The sequence below is a fragment of the Vipera ursinii genome (assembly GCF_947247035.1).
Source record: "Vipera ursinii genome assembly, chromosome: 1".
In the NCBI taxonomy this organism is placed as follows: domain Eukaryota; kingdom Metazoa; phylum Chordata; class Lepidosauria; order Squamata; family Viperidae; genus Vipera; species Vipera ursinii.
In genome coordinates, this window is record NC_139512.1 from 322,488,610 (window position 1) to 322,503,304 (window position 14,695).

The window sequence follows — 14,695 nt, forward strand, 5'->3', positions numbered from 1 at the left end:
GTAGCACAAGCATGCTAATAGGCTGCATGCCTACATAAACTGAAAATGGACTTTTGGATAGATGTAGCAAACCCAATAGTCCTGTTTTCAGAAGAGTCAAGGATATATTCAATTCTTTCAGAGAAAACTGCATCCAGATCATTGTATATAAATACCAAATACCATTATGGGGAAGGTGTTCAAGAGAGACTCACTGAATTGATATATTTCCCATTGGAAGAGGTGCTGACATATTTCCTTTTTTGCTTCAGTCCAAAGAACAACACAAACCCTTTGAGAGATTATGAAGTTTGTATGGACTATTGCATGAACCAATAAAAAAAATGGGTGTTAGAACTCCAAATCTAATGACATCGACTCTTTAATACTTTGTGAAATACCGATCACAAATGAGTGGAAAGAAAGGTAAGCATTGATTCTGTATTTCGATGAATACAAGATAGTGTCTTCTTTAATGTGTATGTGTGTGTGTGTGTGTGTGTGTGAGAGAGAGAGAGAGAGAGAGAGCATGCAGTAGAGGAGAACAGTGAAAATGAAACTGTGCTCAAGGAGTAGGATACAGTGCGACAGTGGCTCAAAACAACAGTTCCATTAAAACATGCCTCTATGACAGCCATCCCCAACTTGGTTCCATTCTGATATGTTGGGATACCAACTCCCATAACTCTCACCTTCCATGGGTTTTCATTTTAAGGTACAACTGCTGCTTTTTTTGTAAAAGAAGCAGAGCACTGTAATTAATACATTTGGAGATCTCATTCTCATTGGTTTATTTGATTCATTTCTTACCTTTATTTTTGTACAGCATATATAATGCTTCTTCCTTCTCCATAACCACTACTCATGAGGTGGGTTGAATTGAGAGACTGAGTGATAGGTTAGTCACAAAATCAGCTTCTGTGATAAGTGAGGTCTAGAATTCATGGTATCTTGGTTTCCAGTTCATCAAAATAAAAGGAAAAAACAAAACAATGCTCTCACTTTATAGGGGTAGAAGAAGTTTAATGTGAATCTATGATATGTCTATTCTGTCCTTCTATCTCATGAAGAACTCCTTTGAAGAAACAGGGGCATACTTGGTTGTGGTCTGTATCCAGTCTTGGCATATAGGGCTGCTATATTCTTCTGCTCAAATGTGGGCAGCTTCTTGAAAAACAACACCAAATGTGGCTTGATTTATGATTTGGAAGGGAGGTAAAATTGATCATTCAACACAGGATAATCATGATTTGATGTATTAATGAATTAAACATTTCAATTATTAACTGAGGGAGAGAATAGAATGGCTAATACCTAACACTTTTCACTTTGCGAAATTTTATTGCAAGGCCCATTTAAAGTTATTTCTGCTTTTGTTCATTTCTAGTATCACAAGTAATTTTCTTTGTGGAAAATAATTTTGATTGCAAAGGCATAATTATGCATCCATTTGTGGAGATGTGACTATTACAAGTAGATTATAAATTCAATAGAACTGGGGACAGAATTGGATACAAGATAGGTGGATTTCCCCCCCCCCCTCAAATGTATATGGGAAAAGGCCAACTTTTTCAAGGCATAAATAAAATGCAAACATAAAATACCCAGCAGTCAGGCTAGGGGAAAAAAAATCTTTTAACAATGTAAGTAGGTGCAAGAAAGAGATTAATATCTTCTCAGCTATCTGAATTACTTAGGTTGTGCCTCTCAATTTTTTTATCTAGGCCAGACAAGAATGTCACTTTTTTCCATTTCTAGTATGAATTATAGCGACTCTTTCTGAATTAGTTAGCTAAATAGAAACTTTTGTCCTGAAGACATGAAGTTCTATTGTATTGTCACAACTCACAGTGCTAGCAAATAGATACTGCCAGAGACAAATGTGACCATTTTTTAAAAAAATTGTTAAAAAAAAACCCAGAGAGAGAGAGAGAGGGACCCACCTTGTGGCTCAAAGACATTTCAAAAATCAATGCTGTTTCCCAGAAATTAATTTTGCTTGTTTCATATCAGAAATAGCAAATTGTCTGGCTCAAAGGCTCAAGTCAGCAGCACATTTATGTTGCTTTTTGGAGGACTCTGAACAACCTCAGGGCTGCTTTAGGACATAATGGAAACAAAATGCATCACCACAATGACACAGCAGAGAAAAGCAGGCTGATAGAAAAGCTTAAGAGAATATTTGTGCTAGCATCCAGCATAACACAAATTTCTGCTGTGGTTTAGAAGCAACTGTGCAATGTTCAGAATCAGTGCTGTTTCTGCTCAGTTGACATACACAGTTAAGAGAAACCAGTAAGGACTTGACATGATCTATATCGAGGTTGGTTGGTAGTTTGGGGTGTTCTACTCTTCTTAATTGTCAAAAATGCTTTTCTGGGTTATATCCCACCTTGCACCTAACTGAGTGTGTGATAAATATGGACGTCAGTCATACAGACAGTAAGCAAATAGATACTTAAATCTATTGCTATAGTTACCCATCTCACAAATGCAACTCTGGGCAGCTGACAAAGATTAAAACATTAAATGCATACTTACTATAAAACAAACACTACATAGTTGGCCAAAATAACTCATGGCAGTTTGTAATAAAAGTCCAAAGCAAAGAAAACACAATAAAACAACACTTTTTTAAAAAAATAATAATAATCCTAGGGACATAAAAATGGGATAATGAGCTAAGCAGTTGCAAGTTAAAAACATTCATATCATAATTCATAAGATGATCATTATCTTGGCATTAAAAATGTGGCAGATAGGCACTAGGCCTGCTGCTTGGGAAAAGCTTTCCAAAACTATACTGGGAGGTGGGGATATAAATGTATATAAAGGCCTTTTTTCTGTTCACCATATAAAGGAATTATAGATTCCTTGCCTTGTTTCAGGTACTCTTGTCTAAACTGAGCCAAACCTAATCACCAGTTTACTTTTTACTTTAGGCTATAAAAATGTCTACATTTGTCCTGAAACAACAACAACTATTATTATTATTATTATTATTATTATTATTATTATTATTATTATTATTATTATTTTATTTATTTTAATTCCATTTATATCCCGCCCTTCTCCGAAGACTCAGGGCGGCTTACAAGCTTAGCAGTAGCCTTCATTCTATGTATATGCCTGCTTATTAGGGCTTTTGCCCCCCCAAGCGGCATTATTACAAAGTCAGCTTAATTGCCCCCAACAATCTGAGTCCTCATTTTACCTACCTCGGAAGGATGGAAGGCTGAGTCAACCTTGAGCCTGGTGGGATGCGAACCTGCACTAATTGCAGGCAGCTGGTGTTACTTTAAGGAGGCATTAGCCCACTGCTCCACCACTAATTGTGAAAAGAGAAGAGCCTCATAGGGAGCAATGATGACAATTTATATGTCACCAATCAAGATAATGAAACAGGATTATATCAATGTAAATTTGAAAATCACTGTTCTATCTTAAATAGAAATGTGCTGCTTCTTATTCAAGTGGAAAATAATATGTTTCCTTCTCAGTTTACTGTGCAGATGTTAACTTACAACTAGCAACTTCAAACCTCTGGTTAATCTTCATAGGAGTTATTTTGAAACTAGATTTGCAATTCAGATGTCTAAGTTAACACAAAGGGATGCGGTGGCTCAGTGGGTTAGGACGCTAAGCTTGTCGATCAGATGGTCGGCAGTTTGGTGGGTCGAATCCCGAGTGCCGCGTAACAGAGTGAGCACCTGTTACTTGTCCCAGCTTCTGCCAACCTAGCAATTTGAAAGCATGTAAAAATGCAAGTAGAAAAATAGGGACCACTACGGTGGGCAGGTAACAGCGTTCCGTGCACCTTTGGCGTCTAGTCATGCCAGCCACATGACCAAGGAGACGTCCTCGGACAAGCGCTGGCTCTTCAGCTTTGAAACGGAGATTTATTTATTTATTTATTTAAATTTTTATACCGCCCTTCTCCCGAAGGACTCAGGGCGAAATGAGATGAGCACCGGCCCCTAGAGTTGGAAACAACTAGCATGCATGTGCGGGGGAACCTTTACCTTTACCTTTTTAAGTTAACACAAGATGGGAGTAGAACCATTTCAAGATGCTGATCTTCAATAGATAGACTGGGTCTCAACCACAGTGAATTCTCATTTAATCTTTTCAAAAACAAGATGGAAGAATTGCAAAGAAAAAAGCAGAGAAGAGATAGATGACTATTAAAAAAGAATCCAAGGTTGGAGATTAGAGTCTAGGAAAGGTAAAAGAATAAGAATAACAAAGAAGAAAGTGTTGTTAACAAAAACAACCAGAAAGAGTTATAGTCAAAATTTGTTGAATTAGATTATCAATTTTCAGAAAGCTAAAAAAAATTAATAATCAATAAATAAAGTGAAAACAACAATTCTCAGAACTGAGTGCAGAAATAAGTTATTATTACTTGGGAAGTTTATTCCAAAAGATCATTCTGCAGTCAATGTATTTTGAGCTATGGTTCAATTTTTGTTAGGAGAAGTTCTATGTAGATAAAAGTGAAAAATAAATAAATAAAAGAAACAATAAAGCCCTTGGCTCATATTTATTTATTGCAGCAAAATGATTATGCACTTTATTACTACATCTAAAAATAAATGACTACAAGCAAAAACACATATCTATCAACAGAAGAAAATACATGTTGAACTGTGGAATCCTAGGTGCTCTCTGAGCATGATTGTTTGTTCACAGACATTTCATTACCGGACTAAGTAACATCATCAGTGTTAATGACCCCACTAGTGGTGATAGTGGTGTGGCTTTCTCTTTAATACTTCCTTGATTAAAATATTGTTTTCTGCTTGATTTATTTTTCTGGTGTTAATCCCAGTTAACTGACTTATGATGTTGCCTAGTCAAGTAACATATCTGTCACACAGAAATATTTTCAGGGGAACAGGAATGGCCCATCAGAGGGACACTATTTACATTACAAATCTGAAAATTAGAAATGTAAGGAGTCCAGAATATCACAGGCAAGGATGATGATGGATCCCTGTTCCTCACCACATCCATTCAATGAATACATGAAAACTTGAAATCTGCAGCTGGTCCCAAATGCAATGCAATGGGCAAGTTATTAGTGCCTCTCAGTGCGCTTATATTACACCATTAATCTCTGAGCTGCACTGATTTGCAATTTGGGTGCAAATTAAAGCTGCTGGTTACCACTGCTATTCACAGCATGGAAGCAACGTATTTGCAGGACCACCTTTGTCCAAATGTTTCTATCTTCACACCAGATTCAGCAGGGCACACTTTGGACCTCATCTATTAAACAGTGTTATATAACAAGGCCCAGGAGAGGCACCTGAATTTTGCAGATTATAGTTGCTGAGATTCATTTGGCATTCTTGCTGGCACTTCATTTAAAAAACAAAAAAAAAAACCCACTTCCTTCTTTAAAGACTTGGATGCTCCCTCTACATGGGTCTAAAAGTGAACCTACCATTTTTTTTTAAATATATGTCTGTGGATGTTTGGACTGAGTTGCTCTTATTCTTATTACTACTGTTTTTATTTTCTTGATTTTGGGTGACTATATAAGTTGATTTAAATAAATTACACAAATATATATTTAAATCAAAAAAAGGAAGTTTGACCTGAAAGTAGTTACGGAAGTTCAAAATATATTTCTGAAAGATTCTGAGTTGCTGATAAACCAAAGCTTCAATCTCTGGGTATCTCTTTTCATTTCTCACCTTTATTCAAAACTAAGTAATTATTATATGTTTCAGATGAGTAATTAAAATATGCTACAGGCTTGATTTTTAACAATATATACTATTGTTTTGAAAAATAAAAATAGCTACATCACTTTATCTGTTCCTTCAATTATAGGAAATCACATCAGAGACAAATCTTGCAACCTACTGTCTAAATAAAGCAGTAAAATATTATACTATTCTACACTTTGCATACTGTACAAACATTGAAAACTGCTTAAAGATCCTTTAAGTTCTGATAACATCTCTTTTTAAGAACTTCCAGTGTTGGAGCATTCACAGGTTCTGGAGGCAGGTTGTTCCACTGATTAATTGTTCTAACTGTCAGGAAATTTCTCCTTAGTTCTAGATTGCTTCTCTCTTTGGTTAGATTCCATCTGTTGTTTCTTGTCCTGCCTTCAGGTGCTTTGGAGAATAACTTGACTCCCTCTTCTTTGTGGCAACCCGAGATATTGGAACACAGCTATCATGTCATCCCTCGTCCTTCTCTTCATTAAACTAGACATACCCAACTCCAGCAACCATTCCTTATATGTTTTGGCCTCCAGTCCCCTAATCATCTTTGTTGCTCTTATCTGCACTCTTTACAGAGTTTCAACATCTTTTTTTACATTGTGGTGACCAAAACTGGATGCAGTATTCCAAGTGTGGCCTTACCAAGGCATTGTAAAGTGATATTAATACTTCACGTGATCTTGATTCTATACCTCTGTTAATGCAGCCCAGCACTCTGTTGGCTTTTTTGGCAGCTGCAGCACACTGCTGGCTCATAATTAAGTGATTGTCCACTAGGACTCCAAGATCCCTCTCACAGTTACTACCACTGAGCAAGGTACCACCTATACTATATATGTGCATTTTTTTCTTGCCTAAATGTAGAACCTTACTTTTTTTACTATTGAATTTCATTTTGTTAGACAGCACCCAATGATCAAGTTTGTCAAGTTCCTTCTTTTTATCATCTCTCAAAAGCACAGGTCATGACATCCTCTAGCACTGTGTCAGTTAAATGATGCTGAAACTGTCAGTGAAACATTAGTTAAGTGCATCACACATTTCATTAAAAGATTTCTCTAATTGCAAAAGTAAGCAATGATAAGATTTTCCTCCTTACTTATCTTAAAGATAAAAAGGGCAAAAGAGAAAGCTCACAAATATACAAAATATTTATTTGTCTAATTAAAACAAGAAAACAAAATACAGACTTGAGAAATATTAAAAACATTGATGAGATAAGATTATGGATTTGTTATTGCTTGATAAAAAGTCAAAGGAGATTAAAAGATCTCAAAAAATCTGAAGTGATGGCTGGCTTTGTATCAGTTTTAACTCTTAGTGGAATAATAAGAAAAAAAAATACTGTCAATTATGTGGTCCAAATTAGAGATCTTCTTTACATTTCCTTAGCTATACTACAATGAAATGATGGATAGTTGGAATAATCATAATCAAACATACACACACACCAAAAACATTCTCTCTCCCTGCACATGCATGCTAGCCGTTTCCAACTCTAGGGACCGGTGCTCATCTCCGTTTCAAAGCCGAAGAGCCAGCGCTTGTCTGAGGACGTCTCTGTGGTCATGTGGCCCGGCATGACTAGACACCAAAGGCACACGGAACGCTGTTACCTTCCCCCCATAGTGGTCCCTATTTTTCTACTTGCGTTTTTACATGCTTTCAAACTGCTAGGTTGGCAGAAGCTGGGACAAGTAACAGGCGCTCACTCTGTTACGTGGCACTCGGGATTCGACCTGCCAAACTGCCGACCATCTGATTGACAAGCTCAGCGTCCTAACCCACTGAGCCACCGCATCCCTATACACACACACACACATCAGGGATGCAATATTTATTGACTACATTTTTATTTTTTATGCAGTCAATATTAAATCAACATTAAATTAAATATTAAATCAATATTTTCTCTTATTTGTATGAAATATGTCAGAGACAGTTTGGTCTAGTGGTTAAAGCTCCAAACTAGAAGCCAGGAGGCTGAGTTCTAGTCTTGCCTTAGACATGAAAAACCAGCTGGGTTACTTTGGGCCAATCACTCTCAGTCCAATTCACCTCATAGGGATATTGTGGGGAAAATAGGAGGAAGAAGGAGGATTAGGTATGTTGGACTGGTACTGGGCCACAGCATGCCAACAACCGGTCCGTACAAACAAGAAAAGCCCCACCTGCGGGATGCAAGCAGCACACAAACCCATGCACTCTCCAGTCTGTGGAAAAACTTTTCTCCATGGAACCGGTCCCTGGTGTCCAAAAGGTTGGGGACCTCTGGTATATATGATTTTCTTATTCCCATTTGAATTATGCAGAAGTGCCAAAGAGCTTTATATGTATCAACAAACACAGAAATTGACTTTTTCTTGTTAAGGAAAAATGAGTGACAATTAATTAAAAATAATAAACAAATGTGGTAATACAATTCAGAAGGAAAAATACACACAGACAAATCAAAACCTGTGCATAATGAATACCAAACTTTTCTGAATTATTAAATTCATACTAGTAACAAATAATTTTGAATGGACAAGTAAGTGAAAACATCTAGGTTGCTTGCATGGACAGAGAATTAATCAGGCTGAAGTATCACAGGAAGTCACTGATTTCTTTCATCTCAGAGAAGAAGGGATCAACTGCATAGTTCAGATGAAGACTTCTTAATTAACCTGATGATCTTGTGAATGTTTAATTAAATCCAGATGCAGGTACAGTAGATAAGTTAAAAAGCAGATGCCATGGTAATAAGTGTGTGTTTTAAATAGGCACCTAAAACACACTGTGGTCATGCTAATAAGCATTAATTATATTTCCAAAATTTATAGCTTGGTTTAAAATATTGCACCAGATAATGAAATCTAAGGAAAAATATTAGATCTACTCTGCAGTATTTGTGTAATAGAATTCCTTGCCAATGTGACTCTCATTCATTCATTCATTCATTCATTCAAAAACAAATACCTGACTGCCTTCAGAGAAACAAACTTTTCTCTTTCAAAGCTTAATATCTAGCTTTCTCTAACTTAGATCCACCAGAGGATTTAACTAAAACTCCCTTTATTCCTGATCACTAGTCAGGTTCGCTGGAGTTTATAGAAGTCAGGGACATTAAAAAATTACAAGAAAATCCAGTTTGGAGAAGCCTGATCTAAGTTCTGAGTTTCTCAGTTGAGTGCTGAGAATATGAAATAGTACCACAGTACTCTTTACTGAATTTCAAACATCCCTGTAAAAAGAGTCAGTTTTAGCCTGCCTGGAAATACAAGAAAAAAGGGGATAAAAGGAAATTGGCTTCAGCCACTGATCCAAATGTGGAACAGCTGTTTTCTTTCAACAGCCTTGCCCTAATGGAACAATCACAATTTTCTCAACTAAGGACAATCCAGAAACAGGAATTTGCCCATATGAGAATCAATTTCACATTTTCCCCCCTGGTAGCAGCAGTTTTGGTTTTTGTTTTTTTAAAAGGGGGAGGGAATCACTGACAAATGAGTCAAAAAATCACAACAATCCATGGAAATGTTGGCCATTAAGTTAACTGTGAATAGGAAGGGAAGGAAAAGGAAGAATAGATAACAGCAGAATTCTACTGTAATGCAGTGGGAAACATTTAGAATTTTCTGTGTCAGCTCAAGGCACTTAGTACAGACCACAGAATCACCATTGCAATATGTAGGCCACTGCTTGCATATACAAGCAAACCATAAGCCACTCCAAAATGGATAAAAATATTGTTCTTGCCTACCATGTCGGTGGTCTGGTGGTATTTATTTTTATTTTATATTTCTTAACCGCCCATCTCCCTCACTCTGGTTGGTGTACAATATAATCAGTAAAATTAAACATTAAAATTAGCATAATTTAGGAATTAAAAGTTTTGAAATTGTAAAACAACTTTATAATAAACATTATATATAAAAAAAATTAAGCTGTGAATCCAAGAGGATTACTCCCAAGTTAGGTACCGGGTCTGAGGTAGAGCAACCCTATATAGGACCAATATTCCTAAATACATAGGGGCTATCCACAGGCGCTGTGTCTTACTAGAGTTCAGTTGAAGTGTGTTATTTCCAATCTGGACTCCCACAGCCTCCTGGCACTGTGAAAGGATGTTCACTGCATCCATCCTCTTCAGCCAGGATGAAAATATATAGCAAGGTATCATCAGCTTATTGGTGATACCTCATTTCATGGTGATGGATGTCCTTGCCAAGCAGTTTCATGTAGATGTTAAAAAGAAGCAGAGAGAGCCCTGAGCCCTGTGGCAGCCCACAAAGGAGGGGTTGTGAGCTGGACCTATTAATATTGATTGGGACCGGCCTTGGAGGATGGAGGTGAACCAGCACAAAACTGTACTACTCACCCCCAACTCCTTAAGTCGACCTAAAAGGATGTCATGATTTGAAATCCATTGACAGATCAAGAAGACCAAGGATGGATGTGACCAATGGAGTTTTGATCCCATATCTGGGCTTGAAACCTGACTGAAAAGGGTCCAGATGCAAAAATATGGCTTATAGATTAGGTAAGAAAGACAAAAACAAAACAGGTGTTATAATAGCAGAGTTAAATCAAGACAAAGTGCAAAAACAAAACAAAACACCGATTTTTGCTGTTCCATTACAAAGGCACCATCATGATATTGATAAAAGCTTAAAGAAAATTAAAGATTGAGAACAACTGGCCTGAGCTGAGCAAGAAGATGCACAAGGGAATTCTGAGTTATGACTGAAACTATAGCTTTAATTAGGCCCTGCAGTGTACAAAGAACTATTAAAATCAACAGAAAGACTGTGAACACTTGTTTAACATTTTATGAAACATTTCCAGAGTTTTCTTTTTCTGGGGGAGGAGAAGAATACAGGAACGGACATAATGGTAAATCCAAATGCCTTTCTGCAGCATAGAGCTATTTATTGTTCTACAGTTTCAAGCTTGCTTTTGAGCATTAAAAATCAAAGTAGACTGAAAGTTTAATTTTAAAAAGCTCAACCTCGCTCCCCAAATTGCATGCAGTATATAAGAAATTAAGATAACAAACAAGATAATAAACTAATAGCAGGAGATAAAAACATAAGTTAATCTACAGACACTAAAATTAAGCAAGTATAGTCAAGAATATACTCTTTTAATTGTCATGAAGGCCAGCCAACAACTTAAAGTAAGGGCTTCTTAAACTCACATCCTTTACCAGAGAACTAAAAATTGGGGCTCAGATGCTGATTTTAAAAAATAAGTAGAAGTTCCATTGTTATTATTCTAAACACTGGAAAACTTCAAAAGTCTACACAATCCATTCTTGCCACTCATTAATTCAAAGGATCACAGCTTATTAACTGGAAACTGACATTAGTACCAGAAAAAAATCATGAAGTTGCTAATTGGTCTCAGAGTATAGAAGACAGGTGAAGTAGCAACTTTTCCTTTATATAGACTCTTATCACATATGACTGGAACTCAAGAATAGCAATGTCCAGCCCAAACTGGCTGTAAGACTACAAAGCATGATTCCTTAGCTATAAAATGTTGAAAGGGAACTTTAGTTTCATCTTGTTAAAATCTCTCAGTGACATCAGAGCATCCTGATTATAAAAAGAATTATAGAAATGCTTGAAATGAAACCATTATATTTTATCTCACTCAAGTTTTCCTTATTTTCATTTTGCATCAAGTATTGTTATGTTAGACACTACATAAAATATGTACATTTTTGTATCTATTTCTCCTAAAATTCATTTTCTTCAATTTATGATATTGCAGAAGAGTCGCATCATTTTCATATGATTAAGCGTACAACTTTGTGGATTTGTGCAAGGCATAAGGCTGTTTGTTGGCTTGGCCAATTAAAAATATTTAATATAATTCATGATCTGCTGAGATTATAACACAGCTCATCTAATGAGAAACAAAAAAAATATTTTGGGGGCAACAAACCATATGTTGGACAGGTTTGATGAGACAGCTTAAAATAAGCAGCTGGTGAACCACAACTAGCAAATGTTTATAAAATTAATCCCATTTTTCTTTAAATTAGTGCTGTAATATATTTTGCTACTTCACAATTTCTGTTTAATAGTAATTTATAAAATAAGTACCATTTTACAGTACTCATTCCAGTTTTTTAAAATGTTTTTCAACATATTAAGCTATTTTTGTCAAAGCCTTTGCATTATTCTAAGCAGACCAATACATTAATACCTTGTTATTGTTATTTAAAACTTGGTTTCAAAGAATTTTGACATCTTTACTCCTTGGTTTTATTCATTTGTCCAATGTTATGAATAAAAACTAAAAAATTTATATTTTAACAATTGGTAAAACATTTTTGTAAAGGCAGAAAAGAACAATTAGGCATCTTGAAGAAGCAAAGATCTTACATACCTATGCAAGAAAGAAAAAGAAACCTTTTAAGTCCCTGTAATTCCACAAATCCATCAGATTGTATTTACATTCTCACCTGCTGGGTAGCGTTCTATAACCGGCCAGTTGTCCACCTGTAATGTGGCATTACCACCACTTCTTGTAAAACGTACTACATGGTATTTCCCATCATTAATGATTGCGTTGACTTCTTCAATTGCGATATCATCTGTTCCAACATTAAATTTAACACCGATTTTTCCTTGGTGCTGTAAGAAAAGCCAGAAATAAGAGAAGATATTATTATTATTATTATTATTATTATTATTATTATTATTATTATTATTATTATTATTATTATTAAGATATTATTTTTAAAAATTACTCTACATATTCAGTTGCAGTGCTTTATCTAGTTTACTCTTTGAAAGGATACTTTCTCCTCAGTTTTAATCTTTGGAAGAATAGCATAGGTAACATTGATCTTCCTCAAAAGTCCTATACAATTTTCTTCTCTGTAGAAGACATCCATGAAGGGTAAGGGAAGAGCACTGTTAAAGAAATCTGCTCAAATGGACTTTTCACTTCCTCTCTGTGGGAATAATCCTAGAATTGCAATTTCCCAAATAAAATCCAGGAACCAACAATATGATCAACATTAGAATTCTCAATCAGTATTTCATTGTAGTATACTCTTGGGTTGGATAATATTGATGAGGCAGATACTGCTTTATATGACAGCTAGAAGATGGAGTTATAATAGATATTTATTTATTTATTTATTTATTTATTTATTTATTTATTTATTTATTTATTTATTTATTTATTTATTATATTTTTATACCGCCCTTCTCCCAAAGGACTCAAGGCAGTGTACAGGGCAATAAATATAAAAAACAGAATACAAAAGTTAAAAAACAATTAAATATAATGCCCAAATTTAAAATTTAAAACAATAATTAAAAACATATTAAAACCCCAACCCTAACCCATCAGACCAGGTCAGATTGCTCAAATAAATACGTTTTTAGATTGCGCCGGAAGGAGCGAAGGTCAGGGGCCATCCGGAGCTCAACCGGCAAGCGGTTCCACAGGTCTGGCGCGCCCACAGAGAACGCCCTCCCCCTGGGGGCCACCAATCGGCATTCTTTGATTGGAGGCACCCTGAGGAGGCCCTCTCTGTGGGAGCGCACTGGACGGAGGGAAGTTGACGCCGGCCGCAGGTGTTGCCGTAGGTAATCCGGACCCATGCCATGTAGGGCTTTGTAAGTCATTACCAACACCTTGAATTTCACCCGGAGGGCAACCAGCAGCCAATGCGGCTCGCGGAGCAAAGGTGTAACATGGGAGTATCGAGAAACTCCCTGTACAATCCGCGCGGCTGCATTCTGCACCAGTTGAAGCCTATATTATTCAATGTAGCAAATGGAAATTTACCAACCACCTGAACTAAGGAAAGAACAGACCTTAATCTGAAATATTAGGAAGGACAAGTTGTTTTTAGCTTTAATAAGACCCACTTCACTTAAAATTGTAGTAGTATTATTGGCAATTAAGTAGTTTTATCTATTCAAAGCACTACCATGTCTTTCAGGCAACAATTCACTCCAATATTCTTATCTATTTCAATTATTATGAAAAAGGACTCATAACTGGGAATTTACTGCTTATTGGAGTAGCTTGCTGTGTTCATTTAAAAATATAGACTAAAGTAATTATTGATTTTTGTTTCCATCAAAGATAAACAAAATGCTCTTTTTCTGAATAATCATTATGATAAAACTAAGGGTAGAAAGGAGCAACATTGAAAAGAAAAAAGCAGAAAGTAATAGTACTAGTAGTAATAATAATAGTTAACAGTAGAACAACTGGATAAATAAATATAACTGCTGCATCTTTTGAAAAGCTCCCAGGTATAAAAACAAGTAGAAAATCACTTATTTGAGAATAATTTCTAAATTTCTCAATGCAATTTTTTGCATCCTCCTTTTTTAAATTATACAATCTTGTATCACTTTTCATAGTAGATTTCAGATCTATGCAGTGGTGGGATTCAGCCAGTTTGCACCACTTTGGCAGAACCGGTAGCTAATTTTTTGTTGCCCATGCCCAGAATGGACTTCCGGAAGCGGCATCCACACAGAGAACGGTTGTTCACATATTTGACTCCCACCACTGGTTCTATGTTGAAAAACCTCCTCAAAGAAGCATTAACAATTTCAGTGCTTCCTACCAGGCAGCCATAATTGTAAGATTAGGCTGAAGATGGGGATGTGCATGTTTGACTATATCTCTTAGTTAAACATAACACTGTAGATTTGTTGGGTGGATTGCACAGACTTCCTTATCACATGCAAACTGCAACCACAGAGTACAGGTAGAATTAATTCCCGGGAGACTGGCTAAGTTCAGCATCACTATCTTGCTTTGGGGTTTAACTTGAGCATGAGGAGTTTATGAGGATTTTCATTGACCTGGCATATATAATATTACTGGGGGTAGTTTGGAGTAGGGGTCACCCATTCTTCCTCCATGAGGGGGAAAAATAATTTAAAAGAAAAGACATTTTAAAACATATTTAAGAAAGATGACAGCAAAAACAAGACCATTTTTTTTCT

General features: G+C 36.0%; 1 protein-coding gene across 22 annotated transcripts in view; it reads right to left on the reverse strand.

The window, feature by feature from the left end:
* Positions 1-14,695, reverse strand: part of NRXN1 (neurexin 1) — a gene marked incomplete at its 5' end in the record, with an annotated part of 949,216 nt that overhangs the window by 134,143 nt on the left and 800,378 nt on the right. For all 22 annotated transcript variants that reach the window (XM_083350272.1, XM_083350275.1, XM_083350271.1 and 19 more), the window contains one exon: positions 12,175-12,346. In XM_083350272.1, the coding sequence (XP_083206398.1) occupies positions 12,175-12,346 (172 nt within the window). The remainder of the gene's footprint in view (positions 1-12,174; positions 12,347-14,695) is intronic.